This window comes from Bradysia coprophila, chromosome II (assembly GCF_014529535.1).
Source record: "Bradysia coprophila strain Holo2 chromosome II, BU_Bcop_v1, whole genome shotgun sequence".
In the NCBI taxonomy this organism is placed as follows: Eukaryota; Metazoa; Arthropoda; class Insecta; order Diptera; family Sciaridae; genus Bradysia; species Bradysia coprophila.
In genome coordinates, this window is record NC_050735.1 from 12315011 (window position 1) to 12334279 (window position 19269).

The 19269-nt window shown below is 35.0% G+C and overlaps 2 protein-coding genes across 2 annotated transcripts in view; both read left to right on the top strand.

The window, feature by feature from the left end:
* Nucleotides 1–5523: 5523 nt before the first annotated feature.
* Nucleotides 5524–6499, top strand: LOC119073564 (gustatory receptor for sugar taste 64f-like). Its single transcript, XM_037179123.1, has 4 exons — nt 5524–5694; nt 5783–5945; nt 6009–6098; nt 6162–6499. Exons 1-4 carry the CDS (start codon nt 5543–5545, stop codon nt 6243–6245), a joined length of 489 nt encoding a protein of 162 aa, XP_037035018.1. The 5' UTR covers nt 5524–5542; the 3' UTR covers nt 6246–6499.
* Nucleotides 6500–17611: 11112 nt separating this feature from the next.
* LOC119073573 (neuropeptides capa receptor) overlaps nt 17612–19269 on the top strand; it is a 93584-nt gene continuing 91926 nt past the window's right edge. The window contains exon 1 of the mRNA XM_037179136.1: nt 17612–17850. The gene's annotated coding sequence lies outside the window, so the exon portion shown is untranslated. The remainder of the gene's footprint in view (nt 17851–19269) is intronic.

Here is a 19269-nt window from a genome sequence, read left to right on the forward strand (position 1 = left end):
ATCTATATCCAGGCTATACGAGTCACCATCAGGAGTACCACCTGGAAGTTCACTGGGACCGGTATTGTTCACCATTTTCATTGATGACTTGGTCGACGTTGTGGAATTTGCTCGCACGTTACTGTTCGCTGACGACATGAAATTGGCATCAATCATACGTGACTTTGAAGATACGGTACGGATGCAACGAGACATCGACAATGTGATCAGATGGAATGAGAGAAATCGTCTTCACTTCAACAATGACAAATGTTACATATTCAGTGCATACCGACACAATTCATCGTTCATTAAGGCTGATTATACTATGGGCAATCACGACATTGAGAGAGTTGAAGAAATGAATGATCTGGGTGTTCGGTTCAACAAATCCTATCATCCTGGACATCACATAGAACAAATGACGATCAAAGCTCGACAGATGGTTGGATGTATCAAGCACTTTTCGAACGGAAATTTCACGAAAGAAACTCAACGTATTCTATATGTGGCATATGTGCGTTCAAGACTGGAATACGCATCGACCATCTGGAATCCAACTGCACAAATATACATTGACGACATCGAGTCCGTACAGAAACAGTTCGTTATATATCTGTTGGAAAGCCGGAGCAATGCAACGACTTATAGACTGGCACCGTACGAGGATCGTTGCAAGTTGCTGAAACTGCAAAATTTGGAGAAGAGACGGACTGTAGCGGATGCCGCGCTTGCTTTCGACATCTATATGGGCAACATCAAGGATGACATCATTTCACCAAATTTTGTCCGGAATGAAAGCGCCTACAACCTTCGACAATCTACATTACAGCTACTGGTTGAACCAAGGGTGACGACCGAATACTTATCGAATCAACCAATAGTGCGGCTAATTAGATTGATTAATGAACACAAGACGGTCGTGAGTGAATGTGTTAATGTGATGACGTTTAAGAATAAAGTTATGGAAAGGCTAAATGACAATTGACAGTGATATTTTGTAAAGTTTTCAATTTTTGTATTTTGTAAAGTTTTCAATTTTTGTGTAATAGATGTAAGATGTATGTAATTTTATACAGCCAGGCTTGGCGGTGAAATAAATTCAATTCAATTCAATTCAAAACTGCCATAAATATTAGGAGAAAGTGGCCGTATTCAAAGTTTCCAAATGAAATTGTACAGTAAGTTTGTTGCTAAATTGCACAGTGGCGCAAAAATAAATTATAAATTATAAATTCTTTGCTGTCCCATTTGTATAATACGACCATTTCCTCCTCACATGACCAAGATGAACCTCATAAACGTTTTTTTTTTTAGTTTCTTCGCTTTGTACATTTTATTTTCCAATGATTGTTATACCGTTGTCTGTATCGAAGGTGTGACCTTGAAAGTAAAATCATCATATTTCGAATATCTTGTGCAATCGCTGTAATTGTTATAAACATGCATCATGAGTTTATTATACCAAATTATCGTGATTTGAGTATCTCATTAATAACTTACGCTAGAGGACTCATTGCTGTCGCGTAGTGAGTGTTTATGGATGATTCGTTGCTGTTATGATAATCTTGATTCGAGAATTTCCCTGTTGTCGTAGTTCCCGGGAAATTAAACCAATTAAACGTACACAGTCAGACACTTCCACACCATTTCCATAGAGATCTAGTGCTATTTAATAAGTTATCTCTGCTCGAAATAGGTTAAGTTAGGTAATTTTAGAGGACAGACGTGACCGGAACCTGGTTTCACTGGACTGCCCTAATTTGCAAAAGAAACTTAAGGTTCTTATGCAAATTATTTGTTGTTTTTTGCCGAGTTAAATTTCTTATGAAATTCTTTTTCTTAAAGTTTCTTTCGTCCGTTTTCTTTCGTTAAAATGTTCGATTTCGTCAAATCTCAATCAATATTAGATTGGCCTGAGCATAATGCTGAATAATAAAGAAAATATGGCTCATTTTAAAGACATCAAATTATCATTCATCATTACAATATTTAACAACGTTGCGTGTGTAACGGGACAGTAAAACAATTAGTATTCCATTTTCCAACATTTTTCTTTCTACCATAAGTCGTGTAATTGACTGTGAAAATCTACTTATTTATTTTCCGTTTTTTTTAACATTAAAAAAACATTTACAGGACAGCAAAGTTGCAATCCCAGTCCGAATCACTTCACGTACAAAGCAAATTTCAACAAAGTAATTAAATTATCCAGAAAAAAAAGAGAAGAAGAGACAAAAACGTTCATAAATAATCAAATTGGTGAATATTTTTTTTCATTATTTTTTTTTTCTGTCCGTAAATTACACAGAGCAAATCAACTCAATCCAAATGGAAAATAGAATTAACAAAAATTCTGAAATCAATTTACAACTGAGCTCCCATCAAGCTTTATCTCCCGGTAAATTGTTTTAAATTTCGACTAAAACGTTTTCGTTTTAATGTGATACAGCACAACAGCAAATTATATTGCTGCTTCTATCAATTAAAACTTAATGCATATTGCTGCTCTCTAACTTTACAGTTTTGATTGTGGCCCAATTATTTGCTGTGATGCCAATATTTGGAATACGAACAATGCATGCAACTGGGTTGAAATTTAATTGGATAAATTATCGAATGTTATACAGTGTTTCAGTTCTGTCGGGTGTGCTACTGTTCGCTGTCTTATCAATATTGTGGGCTGCGTCTAGTGATTTAAGCATGAAGAGAATCGGTAAGTATAAATTGAGATGTTGTGGTGCAGGTTGTCAAGTAAGAAATCAACAAATGAAAATCTACTTACGTTAAAAATGTTTCGCATTTTTAACGAATTCCACAAACAAAACCCTCTTTTTTTGTTCCTTATTTACTTGTGTTTCTTAGACTTTGATTTTCCGTTAGTGGTTTTCATATACGCCTAGATAGGCCTTAGTTCCTATCAAAGTTCTTCAAAATTCATCATAATTTCGATTGTGTGTCATATATTGATTTTACATGACACTATTTCTTTAAAGCTGTGGTTTACCCATATCTACCTTGTCAGATTTCAACCATATCACTCCCCTCTAGCGCCGTAAAAATCTGTGTAAAAAATCCACATCTTCGACTCTGTAAAGAGCACCAGGCATTTATAAACCGCCCTAGGAAAACTCAGATGCCATAAATCTATGTCCCAAAAATTAGGCCCGATCTTGGATAAGATTAGATGAGATTTGTAGTGGCCTTCTTCAAGAGAAGCGGTAACCTAGATCCTTTGATCAATACTCCGTCACCTTCCTTCGCTTCCTTCTCAGTTTTGAATAAGAAGTTGTTTAGGCGCTTGCCATCCAAAAATGGTAGATCTTCATCTTGGAGCTCATAGTATCCTGAGGTCCTGATCTAAGTAGAAAAATTAATACGTCTTAAGACGTAAGAGGCAAACGGAGATGCATCAGAGTCACTGCAAAAAGTAGTTTATTAAATTTTGTCGAAGTTCCTCAGTTCAGACAAACAACGTTTCTGGAAAACTTCTAATTTCAGAGCCGATCATCTGGTTCGTCTCGAAGCTACTGATCATGATTTACTTCATAAACCTTGCTAGAAAGTGGCCAGATCTGATGCAATACTGGTATCAAATTGAGAAAAATGTTCCGGCTTACAGTGGCAAGAACCGGAACAGGATATTTTCCAATCAAATTAAATGCTACACATTCATCATATCTGCACTGGTATTCGGTACGGTAGGAAGGAAATTTTTAACCTGTTACAGACGGCTGTCATCGGTTATCGGCAACGACAGTAATAATAAACGACAAGCTCTGACTAAAGAGGTCTTATATAGCAAAAAGCATGGTTGAAACAAATAAAGTAAAAGATTTCTGAAATCAATCTATGAAAATCTTATATGAAATGAAGTAATAGATCAGATAGTGAAACTGTTAATATGCTTGCAGTCTGTGACGGGTTAATTTTTAATATCAAACATTCTGTCGTGTTTCATTTTCCTATCTTTTGCATTTTCTTTTTTCTTTTCAATCTTTATAAAACCAAAACCGCAACCGCATGCAGTTGAACACTCAATGTCCATCGCTAATGGGGTTTATCGTGGTAGACTGTGCCCGAACACAACAAATGTTGAAGCGTATTTTCGTCAAGCTTTTCCCCAAATGTATTTTGTTACTGAATATTCGGGCGGTTGGAAAGAGTTCCTTGCCGAACTGGTGAACTATTACTGTGCGTTCTTGTGGTCATTTATGGACATATTTATCGTTGGAATAAGTAAATGTCTGTCAACGAGATTGAATCAGTTCAATGAATATTTATCGAAGTTTAATGGAATGGTATGAATTATTCAGTGTTTCGTGGTGTTTTTTTTGGATGTTTTAATTTAGCATTTACAGCGAGATACGGGCGTTCGTCCGGTGTTTTTCACATTATTTTTGGTTTTCAGTTTATGTTTAATTTTGATGAATAGAAATAGGCTTTCGGAAATCAGGTTTAAGTTTTTTTCAGTTTAAATTAAAGTAAAAAATCGCGAGACCACGGCAGAGTAAAATAAACGGGGTAGGGTGTGCGAAATTCATGGTGTGTGAGACTCACCTCTAAGTAGTGAATCTCGCACAGTCATGACTTTTCGTTACATGTCGTAAAAGGACGCATACTATGATTCGCGTGTGCGAGATTCCCCGACACCAAATAAACCAGACAGTAGCGGTTCCTTTTCGAAATGTCAAATAAGGGACCTAATACACTATATGAAAATGTTATCATCCGATCGATAGAACGCTCTCTCACTTACGTCGAATTAATTAGCTTGTTAATTGTCACTTGGGCTGTACTGCATCACTTTTCCATGAAAAAATGAGTATGAATAAAGATATATTTTTGACGTATCGTGATCTTTGCTAAAGACCGATTCGCAGGCACTCCGTTTATGTCGTCGTTTTCAAAATGAACTGTTCTCTCTTTCCATTGTTATTGCGTAAACGGTTAGCTTGCACCTCAAGTGCCAATTGTCTTTTGCTCACTACATTCGCTGCTATACAGTGTAGCTTGACACTGACAAAAAATTTGACAGATCTAGCTGCAGTTAATGTGACAGGTAATGCAAATTTTGTATGAGAGCTAGATTATCTGTCACAAGTAATAATTTGTAAACTTTTTTGACAATGGAAGAGGGATTATTCTATACGGAGAGAAATTTGAAAATAAATTTTTTCTTTCGGGTTTGAGGGCGCTGCCAAAATATGCAAATTTTCTTTAGTTAACGTTTGACCCATACAGTTACACTAGAGGGGTGTCTAGAGGCGCTGTCATTATTTGAACATGTCTCATCTCGCATATATTTTTGTGGTTTCCTTTGATCGACAGCCCACCATGTCACCTCTCAAGTATAACTCTATGGTTTGACGTGGCCCTAGAACCCCGCTCAATCGGGCAGCAACTAGCTTCACATTGTACAATAAGTTGAGTAGGATTTCTCTCACCATCACAATTTTCAAGGATTGGCTCTTAGCGTGTCCCGGGTCTATCTTTACAGTTATTTTGTCACAAAGATGTAACCACTTTTCTGTGGCAGAAAAATCCCCTAAAATTTCAGGCTATGTCGAAATCATTTTGGATACAGCAACGACAAAGGTACACTGACTTGTGTCATTTGATTTCCACGGTGGATAAGGCGCTATCGATTCTCACTACACTGTGCATATCGAACAACATGTATTACATTCTGATGCAGCTTCTGAACAGTTTCCAGTAAGTGCATCAGTTCTTGTATGTTTCAGCTTTTATTTCGAATGGTCCGATCGAACATTCGAAAATTGTTTCAAAATCATATTTTCAGACCGAAACGCAGTTTGATTGAAAGTGTCTACTTTTGGTTCTCTCTATCCTTTTTGCTGTGGCGCATTCTGTCGGTGTTGCTAAATGCGTCAAAAATTCACGATGAATCCAAACGACCGATGACTATTATCAGAAACATTCCGCAGGAGCAATATCACAAAGAGGTATGTTCGACTAAAAGGCGAGTCGTAAAAGATCTAATTTTGAATATTTCGCCGAACGTTTAGGCCAAACGATTTTTGGAGCAGATTCAGAATTCGGAAGTCGCCCTCACTGGTATGCGATTTTTTCATTTAACCAGAAAACTACTTCTATCGGTAATGATTGTTGGTATTAGTTTGATGAAATGCACACAACTGTACTTTCATTGACTGTTACAGATAACAGGAACTATAGTGACTTATGAATTGGTGCTGATCCAGTTTCAAAGGACAATTATCGAGCCTGAAACCGTTGTTTGTTGAATAGATATCCCTCGAGATAAAAATTTCGAATCATGAAATAATGGCATTCCTAATGCAATCTTCTGATAAATTCAAATGTAAAAAAATTTAGAAGACACCATGATCCACATTTTTCATAATAGACTATGCCAAAAAGACTTTCTTTCTCAATTTTTTTTTTATAAAGTAGTAAAACTAGAAAATAAACATACCCGTGTCTCTGCTTTTGACGAAAAAACTTGAAACAGGAAAGATTTTTCCTTTTATAAATTCCTAAAATAAGGTCGCCATGATGTGACAATTTTTGACTTTGTCGTTTTCTTGAAATCCTCTGACATCCAGGAGTAATGACTAACTTTATTATGAAGATTGAACATTTGGCTTCGCAATTAATCAAAAATTAATCAATATTTAAAGAATTTCTTTAATTAAGTTTAATATTTTAATTGGATCGAGATTTGCGTTATGGTGTCCGTGATTTGCGGTATTTCATATGAAATTCAATAGAGACCGATATTTGGAGGTATCTAAAGCGTCATACAAATTATACCGCAAATCGAAGTCCAAGAGAATCGTGATTTGCGGTATAATTTGTTTTACATGTAAATTTACATAAGCAAATCATGATCAGATTTTCGCATCCGCAAATCATGGTCAGCGACCTTATGTGATTTGCGCCATTTTCCACTCAAATTTCACATAAGGTCTTAAGTTTGCAACATTAAAGTACAGCACAGTAGTATTGTTCACTCAGTTCACCCAGTCTTCACCAATGAATGTACATATACACAAGGTATGGTCTTATAGCGATTTCATATAAACAAACTCACCTTTCAATGAAAATCATTGAGAGGTGAGTTTGTTTATTTGAAATCGCTATTTCCTCCCACTTGTATGGATAGACCATACCTGGTTTGTACCAAGGCTGTATACTTTGGGGAGGTCACGCAGATACAGATACGCGGGTTACACACCACAGTTGATGATAAAATGGCCGATTTCATACAAAAATTCACCTACTCTGATGATTCTCGTCGTTTTGATGATGTGGCGAATTTTTTTACATGTAAAATCATCAGAAGTGGTGTGTTCCCGCGTATCTAATAAAATGGCGGTCTGCGTGACCTCCCCAAAGTATACAGCCTTGGTTTGTACATTCATTGGTTTTCACTGATTCAAAGAATTCTGTTTTGAAGAAATGTCAAATCGCCACATAACAGTAAATTTTTAATCTTAAGATGGCATACTACTTATTGAGAGCCATCTGTTGAAAAGCTTCGTGTAAACAGCGTCTTTTGTATAAAATAAACCACAATTTGTGTAATCATTATTGAACGGAATTCACACCGAGACACGTATCGGACTACAAAATATTAAAGTTTGGACCTTTTATCACCAAATTGCAGAAAAAAATTGTTTAAAATAATTTATGAAACGAATGATAATAACGTTTATTTGTAGCATTTCGCGTAAATCGAAGTGATTCAGTTTCAATTTCGGTCAAAAAATAGTTCCGAATGTGCTTATTTTAGTGTCTTAAACAGAATTTGGGATAAATTTTCCGAAATAATTTTAAAGTCGAATTTGGTGAAACATTGTGGGTGTTGTGAAAATGTGCAAATCAATGTTCTATTTCCTGAATTTATATGCTTAGAAATTCCCTGCAACACGTTTCGTGCTAATTCAGTCGGTAAAATGTGAAGAAAACATACAAAAATATGTTGCCATTCAGGTAAACTAAATTTCTTGACATGTCTGTTATGAAGATAGTCGTAAGTGACACCACAAAACTGAATTTATTTTGACAGTTAATTTTAAAAGCGATTTTTTGTCGGAAATGCTTTTATTTGAATGTGCGCATGTTTCCGGTTTTAAATAAAATAGTGACAAAGTCACCACTATTGAGGACCTTTAAAATGCCATCATTAGTTAAAGTTGATTGGCATAGGCTATTTGCACAAAAATGAGCCATCATGGCTTCAAAGTAAAAAATAAATTTGTAAATGTTTTGAAAATACTAAGTTCAAAAATGAAGTAATAGATCTGGAAAGTAAAACTGCTGATATACTTGCAGTATGTAAAAGGTTAACGGGATCGGAACTCAAAGTTCACGACATGTTAACGAGAGAATTAAAGGTATTGTTTTAAGATATTCGACCACTAACTGTTTTGATCTGTGAGTCCGGTCGGATTTTATTTGGATGAGTCCGACAAAAATGAAGATGCAGCAACCTTTTATATGGGTTCATAGGGATTTTCCTTTAATAAACCAAAGTTTTAATGAAATTGAGTTTCGAGAAATATTATTACTATTCCTTATTTTCATAGAACAAAGACCAGTGAAAATCAAGTATTGGTCAGAATGTGGTCTGAAAAAACATTTCCAGCATTTCCTATTATGAATTCTTTTTCAATAAGGATTCAAAATAACAGTTTTAATAAATATGAATTGGTAGGTAAGCCAGTTCCTCAGTTTTTCTACACAATATACAGATTACTTATAAAGAACTTTAAAGGATATCGTTTCATGAATTAAAGAGGAATCCCTAGAAACTCCTTGAAGAATTAGATATCTCATGAACCTTAACATTTTTGGCGGTGAATGTATTAATTTCACACTTTACGTCTGGTGATGAAATTCATCACTGATGATCCATAAAAATCTTAGGAAATCTAGGAATTGATACTAGACAAAAAAAGCCGTTTGCTTGCAGGATAATATTTTGGCCGAACTTTCGATGGGTTTAATTAAGTTATGGAATGATGTGAAAAAAACACTATTTGTAAATTTTAAAAGCTTCAAGGTCAAAACAAGCTTGAAAATTTCAAACGGTGACATAAGATCAGAGATAACTCCAAGTTACCGCAAATTTACAGCCAAGCAAAATTACAAATGCCACCTGTCTATACAATACTCTATGCACACTATACCATTTTGCACACGAACAACTCTAGCGAATCATAGTTAATATGGTGTTAAAATGTAGATGCGTGGCACTTTTGTTATTTATGAAAGAATACGCTAACTTTTCTGATATAGGCTAATGTCGCACTAAACGATTGAAACCATGAAATAACCACCTAAGTTCGTTAATATAATGTAAACCATAAAAGTTTTTGAAAAGGAAGATCGCATTTGAACAGTCTTCTTGTGAGAAAGTCTCGTACACTTAATGCCCTAACTTTTTTATTTATTATTTCATATTCATTTATGCATCAGTCATTCTGAATTACATCGTATTAACGTGTGATAATACAGTATATCAAGTCAAAAATTTGTGTTGCTTCCTGTACAGCATCATTTAAAATATTTTCTTGGCAAAAAAAAAACGATTCCCTTCTGTGGATTACAATTTCGTTGGTGTGGTTTACATAATAATGTATACCGAACCACTGGTAAGTTCACACAATAATATAAATGGGAGAGTGTTCTATATCTTCAACTGTGTTGTATAGACATGATATTCACGTAATACACTTTTCATTCAGTCGTCATGAATAGTCAACGAAAATAAAACATAAAAGTAAATTAATGGGGTACGGGGTAGTGTATACAGATGAATTTTCACCGAAAAAAGGTTAATTTTTTTTTCACATTTTTGGTTGGCAAAGTTTCTGGAGCCGCAGTCAACGGAATATAAATCTTCAAGCGCTCTGTAACGAATATATTCTCATTATTATGTATGGTTGTATATCGGACGGTTGAGTTTTCGCAGTGTCCCTGTAGAGATTTGGCTTTTGTGAATTTTACTATTTAAACTAACCAGAGACCAGATTTATGATGAGTTGGGGTCTGTTGAATTTCGGTTGCTTATATTATCATTTGATGATGGTTGATGAGCCGAAGGCGGCTTGTATAAAAGAAAGAGTTTTGACTTTGGCAAAACTTTGAAAACTTTTAATTCTCTTGTTTCGCTTTCGGTGACCTATTTGGTGAACTTTGGTATTTGTGTGTTGGATGATTAATTACCGGCCGGTTTGTCTCTAGATTCTGAACTCTGATGGTTGTCGTTTGTCTCGAATATTGCACAATGATTGTACGATAGGTCTTGGGTATGTTTTTGCAGTCCGTAGGAATCCATGACATAAGTTGGAGTAAGTATTTTTACAAACGAAAGTTTGATACGTCGAGGCATGACAGATTGATTGTTATGTTGATCTCCAACGCCTCCAACACTGTTTATCAACGAAGAATAAAGATAAAATGGTACCATTTTGACGCAGTTACGGTAGCAACAGGACCGACCAGTTTACAACAGTTAAAATTTGTTAGTACTCACAATTAAGGTTTCGGAAAATCTCGCTCAGGCGTTGCACCAATTTTTAGTAGTTCGCACACGAATTCCACTTTTTCCTGTTCCCACACACCTTAAACACATTAAACCTTTTCATGGGTCGGGGTCGAAAATGAGGGTTTTGCAGAAATTTTTTCGTGTTTTGGGTCACTTACATGAAAATTTGTAGGCGTATCTGCTGTGGACGGTTGATCTTAGGAACTTTCGCTTGTCGCCCTTATTTCGTTCGGCTTTATTTGCCTAAACTATACCGTCCACAACAGATACATAAATAACTAGTTGACACCCCCATTTTTAAATAATTTGACAATTTGGCACGCATATTATGATTATAATCGTCCTCAGAAAGTTAACTGGTGCATTCTCTTCCTGCTAAGCGGGAATCTGGCACTGTGTCAAATTCACCCTAAATTCTGCAATAAATTTGCAATATTTAAACTACTCGATGCAGTGTTGATTTCGTATCTACGTAATTTCTTATCTTCGTAATTTCGTTATTCACCCGTGTTGGTCGGTACTTTCGGACTTGGCTATTAGTTCTATTGTATTCATGAAACATCTATCCATACATATTTCAATATACTCCGTTTTTACTCAGTCCAACATGTATTACGAAATTACGTAAACGCGAACCGCCCACTTACAAACGTAATTCAACACTGTCGTCTCCAAAAAATAGTCCTAACTTCAATTTGAGTCGGTTAAAAAACTGATAACTCTTCCGGAGTCCCGAGATATACGATCAAAAACTTAGACTAATCATACCTAGACAGGAATTACGTACGGCGAAAAATGGCCCCTACATCAGTTTGTATAATATTCATATTTCGTATGACTTTACACCAACACATGTAGGCGTTGACTATTTTGATAGTTGTCAATTTTCCATGTTGTTGTTGTTTTTCGCGTTGTGATTTTTAATTTTGTTTAAACAATTTAAATATTCAATTCAATTAAATCATTCAAATTAAAATACGGTGCATTGTACCATGTGGAATATATTTTATTAAGGACTGCCGAAGTAGGAGCGTTAGAGGCAACAAATGTTCATTTTTCCGGTATAATTTTGTGCGCAGAGACCGTTTTTCCGAATTATTTGTGTGACGACAGGTATATTCAGCAAATTTATAAATTATGGGGTTAATAATCTATAGAAATTTTTGATCAATTTGGATGTAATTCAATGTCCGACTAATATAATCATTTTAAGAGGCAAATTCAAATTCTACGCGCTAATTTTGGTGGGCAAATTAGTAGGAAAAAACTCACCTTATCAAATAATTCGTATGTGATGTAGGGGCCACTTTTTTTACGTAATTTTGTTCGTAATTTCCTCTCTAGGTATAATTACTCTAAGATCAAAAATGAATTATTTTTCTGTTGACATTGACTTTGATGCAGCGACATCTTTCAGTGAAATAGTGAATCGTACTCTATCGGTAGAATTGAGATAGAATTGATAAAACTGAAGCCGTAATTCCTCTCCTGCTGGCGACCGTTTCAATGTAGTATTTGAGCGTTTAGTTGTGAAACTACCATGCGTACTTCAAAGTAAAATAGCAAAATTTTCAATTTTCCGATTCTCAGAAAATGAAGATATCCAAACCGAAGCCTTTCAAATATTTTCAATTGTTGTCGACAAATTGCTTATTTCCGCAGAAGAAATGCATTGTTTGTCCAGGAAATATAGCTGTTTGCGTGCTGCGTATATCGATATGGAAAACTTGGAAGGTGTAAAAAATATAAATATAAAAACAAACCGAAAAAAAATGAACCAATCACAATTGAAAACTGGTTAAATAACCAATTTCGTGTGTATTCTATGCATACGATTCAATTACATCAGCTTGCAAGAACGTACAATTGTATATGAACCCATAAAAAAACCTGGCAGTATGTTGAATAAACACAGAGATACCGTTTCCCATCCGAACAATAAAAACCCTTTACAATTTGAAATGAGAGATCCATTTTATGCGGTGTAACGTGTACAACCGACGCGTATACGTAGTTTACATAAAATGAAGTCAATAAGTCTTCATATATTTTTCTCGAACCTAAATGGAATTTTGTAGATCGAGAGATTTGTGTGGTTATGCGTCCGACCGTTTGTAGGTGGATATTTTATATTTTTGTGTACACATATCGTCTACTGTTGGAAGAAGGTTTTATTGCATACACTCTTTTGTTTTATTGGCGCACACGGAAACCTTTTTCGCAGAAATAAAATTGAGTCTATTTTACGGATGATAAATGGATCAAATTGGTTGGCTCTGTTCTACACATTCTACCGCTTTTGTATTCTTCATTTTATTCAACACCTTGATTGTTCTATTTAATTTTCATTTGTGGTAATTGCGCAATTTAGTTTGAAATGTGTTTGGTCCGTATAATTGCTGCTTTAAAATTTAACAAAAACTTCACACGTTCAGGTGATTTTCGAAAGTTTCCAGAACATTTCAAATGGTAAACGTAAAACTAAAGAGAAGGACATAATCACTGCGGTAATAAATTGTACAGTTTCGGTTATAACGGTCCACTGAACTGATTTTAGACCTCTAAAAAATAGATTTTGAACCCAGGAGTGGGATTACGGCGTCAGTTCTCTTTTCTCTATTCAATAAAAACTCAACTGATAGGGAACGATTCACTCTTTCACTGAAAGATGTCGCTGCGACAAAACCATTGTCAACAGAAAAATAATTTTTTACTCGACGGATTACAGTCAAATAAAATGCCATCGTATTGCACATGATCTCAGGACTCCGGAACAGTAATCAGTTTCTCCAAGATAAATATAGTGAGGAGGTAATGCCATTTAGACGAGCGGCCTAGCACATAAGTTCGATGCCAATGACATCTTTTTTTAAAATGGTTAACTACGATTTACTTGTATTTCACAAAAATATTTTCGCTATCTCACAACAGATGGTCCAACTTTCTATTCCATTTTTTGCTTTCAACGAAGGAATGAACTGGCGTTTGTATGGAACTTTCGTGCCACCGCACATCTGATTCGGTTATATATTGCATAACCTCCTCACTATATTTACCTTGAGTTTTTCAATCGAACCTATATCGGCTTGGCGATAAGGATTTGAAAAAACGTTTTCTGTCATTGCATCATATTCTTTTTTTAAACTTTAATCGCTGAACCGATATATAGCCGATTGAAAAACTGATTGCTGTTCCGTAGTCCTAAGATCAAGGGCTATACGATGGCATTTTATTTTACTGAAATCCGTCGAGCAAAAAATCAATTATTTTTCTGTTGACAATGGTTTTGTTGCAGCGACATCTTTCAGTGAAAGAGTGAATCGTTCTCTATCAGTAGAGTTTTGATTGAATAGAGACAAGAGAACTGACGCCGTAATCCCTCTCCAGAAGAGCTTGATTTATTTCCTATTTTTCTTTAGTGTCACTCTACTCGAGCCTAAAAGTTGAATGCGAAAGTTTTGAATAATTGTATGCTGCAGTAGGTAACTTTGTCTCCAGGTAATCCACAAAATCTACACATGTGCAACACTTTATAAAAAATACCTGAAATAACGTTTTGCACTCCGGTGCAAACAGTGTCAGTAATATTGTGGATGCTATTTGCCCAATGGTTGAAATAGTCAGAATTTTTGTGGATGCTATTTGTATTCGTTTGATCCTACTGTATTCATACATCATTCTTTTACGAATTGTATTAGAAACCTACCGGTGAAGTAGAATTGACTTTTTGTGCAACATGGAGCGGATGGCAATGACATCCACAATGATACTGTGACTATTTCACTCGAGTCTATCTACCAAAAATACCTCTGTGGCAACATAATGCAGATTACCTGGATAGTGGAGACCAAATTACCTGCAGCAGGTGAAATATTCAAATATTTTTTGTCAGTGTAAACCAACTGATCCGATTTCGTAATCTTTGTTAATTATTATACGTACGATTTCCGGTAGATATCGGTGCAAACCTCGTTGATTTGTAATATTAGACCTGCGGCACAATATTAATATGGCCGGGGGGTGAACCATGATAAAGTATAGCCAGTAGCACGTCTTTACGAAACTATTGCAATTAATAAGTACGATTCAATAGGACTACATAGCATTATCCCGCGTGTGTTTTTCGAAATGACTATAATCAACACGTCACCGAATTAGACAATTCCATTCCGAATTTCCCCCCATAAAATCCAAGATTTTCACTTGCATTTCCGTTGTGTATAAAACGTCTTATGTGTATCATCTGCTGCCATAAACAATAAAAAACATTAAAATCAATGGCCTGTTGCGTGCTGAAGCTAAGCGGGAAGTTTTAAGTGCTCGTAAAATTTGGAATTCTTAATCTTTGGTGTAAACAGCACAGAAATTATAGGAATACTTCAAATTAGTTCAGTTTATTGCTTAAAATGTAATAAAAAGCATATCCCTTCATAGCCATGGCATGTTTTGAGGGTGTAAAGTCAGTGGCTTGTGACAAATGAAAATAGTCTAACAGACGCCCAGACTAGGGTATTCAAGAGTAATCTTTCATATTTTTTGAGGGAAAATTAATTATTTTTTACGGCATATTTATTGATTTACATACACACAAACATTGCGTTAGGGAAATAAATCGTAGATTGTAAGTGCAAAATTGGTCGAATGATTTTTCGTGTGCATGGGATTTGTTTCATTTTTCTTACGATTCTATAGAGATCCACAGTGTGTTGGAAGATGCGGGATATTACAAAAAAAGAGAATTTAATTAATCAGCTGGCGTCTTTACGTAATTTAATTTTTCAAATTCTGAATTGGGAACGATGAAAAATGCTTGTTACAAAGGCTACCGAGATTCGATTTTGTGTCAACAATTTCCGAATATATAAAAAAAATTCACAAGAATTTGATAAGCTTACAATGCGTGAAATTTTATTGTAGCATTAGTGCACTTTCAGTTTTAGAGGATGTTTACCTTACTTCTTCGGAATGGATGAAAAAGTAGTAAAAGTTTGAGCAAAATTAAAATTCGTACTTTAGAATAAAAACAATGATTACTCTAATTCACATCATCAGAAATCTAAACTTTTTCTCAGATAAAGTTTTTCACTTTGACCCTAATACTGAAATTCACGCCAAACACTTTAAATTTGCACACACATTAAAGCCAATTAAACTCTCAAATCCACCTGCATGCACACAATCTCCAACTAAGTCACTGTCAACATTACATGAAAATAAGAAGACAAACAAAAATGAACGATTTGGTTTTACCAACACAACAAACATGAAAACGTAATAATATTGCAAAAGTTGTAATAGTATTCGTTTGTAACGTTCCCGTAACTATATTATTACAGCCACGCACCTTCGATTCCTACGGCCAATATGCAAGATTAAATTTTTTGACCTGCGTACTTTGAAAGAGCTCATGAAAGTTCACAAAAGTACGCTATTGAACCCAAAAAAAGTTTGGGCCAAATGCTTAAGTTCACTCGCTGAACCTTGTAATCTTGCAATATTATTACGGAATTTGGAGGGTTCAGTGAGTGAACCTAAGGACTTGGACCAAACTTTTTTTTGGTTCAATAGCGTACTTTTGTGAACTTTCATGAGCTCTTTCAAAGTACACAAGTCAAAAAATTTAATCTCGCTCCATAGCCCCAGAAATCGAATCCGCATTTTTGTGATGCAATAATATTCGTTTGTTATCTTATTGCGTTACAAACGAATACTATTGCAACTTCTGTAATATTGTTACAGTTTGGTGTGATATTATTGCATGTTTGACATAATGTGCCGTGTATTTTCGGTTGTTGTACTTTCATTATTTTTGGTTTTCAACCACTTTAATTGATTTGTTGGTTTTCTAATATTGTCGTTTTCTTGGTAATGATGGTTTTAAACTCAATTGAAAGAAGAAAATCCAGATACTTTCTAAAATTTGGAACAGTTCAAAAATTGGTTGCAGAATCTTTTGATTTTAGGATTTTATTTTCACCGATTAATAAGAGTTAGCTAGATTTATTCGTTCGTTATAATTATTACGTATTTTTTGCGAGTTTTTAATTTTGTGAAAGAATGGTATGAAGACGTCAGAGTCAATGTCTTAATAAGATTACGTCACAGGACTGCAATCAGAAACATTGGGCAATTTTATTATTTAATTGTTCCATTACGACATGATTTGTCGCAAAAGAAAAGTATTTTTTTGTAGTATCGTTAATATGAAGAAGCTAGTAATAAGATACGAATATTCAAGTCTCTTTATTTGAACCTAATCTTCTTTCAAATTCCCGCATCTTCTTGTTCGAGATCTCGTTTTTACGACATACGACATTTTGTCGTGGACCAGTAGTGCCGGTGAATCGACACCATCTGAAGTTGTCGCTTTGGGACCTGTCACCTTAGATAGAATTATGGTGGCGACGTGACGGCTACTATAATTTAAATGATGACCGAGGAGGAAACAAAGGATCAACAGATCTGTGTTTTTAGGTCATAAATAAGATCGTTCCAGCCAAGAAATCTAAAAAATGGATCGAGAGAAGCTCAATGACAAACTTTTGTTGGATTTTATTCCCGAACGGGACGGACTATGCAGCGAGTTTTCACCATTTCTTCCCTTCCTTTACTCCATTTTCTTCTAAACCATCAACACTTAATACTAGCCACTATATAACCCCGAAAAACGGTCGAAGTTAGTCAATGCTTTTATGAATATTGAAAATATTACCATTCATCATTCCGTACTATTAATTTATGACATACATCCATGGGGGCACGGTGACATATTAATTCATTGTTACAATTTTTAATGTACCTACGTTTATCAACCTTAACATTGAATACAAATTCTATGTATAACAGCGTCCTCGACGACACTTTTCATTCATAAATTTCCAAACACATAAATATGTTTCACTGCGCAAGTCAATGTCTCCTCAAAGTTGGAGATAGAAAAAGCTCGAATTGTACACAGATCCAACCGAAACAATGTACAATGATACCACTGGGCGATTCCCCATGCTATACAATGTATGGTAGCGATAGTTAGCGATAAAAGCTTCAACCATTCCGTACTGATAACCATGATAACCATGATGGAATTTCAGTCGATGTTTGGATGCAACAACGATCGGTTCGGGGAATTGAATTGTGTAACGCATTTGATGCAATGATTTGTTGAAGATAAGAAAGATTTGTGAAAATAAAAAGTTAGGGAAATTGTAACGGTTTCAGCAGAACTCCAATTTCGGTGAACCTTATAATTATGGTGCAAACTGATAGAAGTAGTAGATTATAAACCATCGGTGTGTACGCTCATCAGTGTGTAAAGAGTTTCAACAAAAACAAAAGTAAAATTATTCAAATTATGCAAATGTTATTAAAGGAAGTGTTGTAATTCAGAATCTGCATTAATGTGGGCTGCTTGTGTACAAGGATACAACAGATAACACCCGCTTCATATACAATCCAGGCTTATTCGGTGTGATATTATAAGAAGTGATAAACTAAAAAACATTCCAGTAAATTGACGACCATAATCATTTATTATTATGTCTCTATTCTATTTTCATGATTTCTATTTCCGATTGGGTCATTACTTATTAACCGACCCATGTTAGTGATCATTACTACACCGACTGGGTTAATATCGTTAATCTATTATGCCCTTTTGATATTTTTCTTTATTTTTTAATTTCGATGTCGTGTGGTGGACACTTATCGTCAAACCGTTTGTGTATTAGCCATCATCGACGGTTTAATTGCACTGTATTTGGGCGATGTAAACGTAAGCTGAAAGCGTTTTTGTGAGTGTAATAACTTTCTTTGATTAATTATAGGGAAAGCTTGTTTATGGACAACCCATTAACAATAATGCTTGGCGGTTCGTTGTGTATTAAATGTACATTTAATAATAAAAAAAACTGAACGTTTTGTCGTTTGGCTTTCCATAGATTTATCATTCTGTTAACAAATTTCAAACGATGTTAATGGAATGTGTAAAAGAATAATTGAATGCTTTGGGGTAGGTTTTAGTCGGAAACTTTTTTTATTCTGTTCAAAGTTGGGTACACTAAACGGGGATTTGTAATTTTCTTTTACCAACCAAAGTCAAAAAATTACTGTTACAATTTATTGTAGGGCCGGAGAAGGGTTGAGTGATGAATATTATGGTGAAATAATTTATTTTGTTTAATTGAAAGAATTTATAAATTAAATATTTGGTACACACAAAACGAGTAACAAGTAATTAGACGGGGCGTTGCGGAGCTAGAGAGCTCATTTAAATTGTTACAAAATATATATATTTTTGTTTATCTTTTGTCTTGTGAGCAAATAGAAGAAATTTCGTAACAATTAACGTTAGCGTGTTTAGTTTTTGATGTCGTCTAATTAATTCCGGGTAGAGAGGGTTGAGTGGTAAACATTGCACCGATGAATAACATTTTTCGTTTTTTGCGGACGATTAATTAAATGAGACTTGGAGATAGTTCCGTAGGGTACACAGTTCAGATACACAGTGCAAGACGTTCCACAACGCAGGCGAGATAATAATCCTTTTCAGCTGAAACTTCGGGAGCCTTTGTAGTGAGAAACGTTGGGTTGAAAGTTGGAAATATAATTTTTGGGGTGAGAAAACTCTCGAAATGATTTTTTTTTAATTTTTCATTACCACAAGCATCAATCGCGATGACTCGAGATATAAAGATCATCTAGATCATTCAATCGGTATTACAATTCAATTAGCATAAACAGGTCAGTTACGCGTT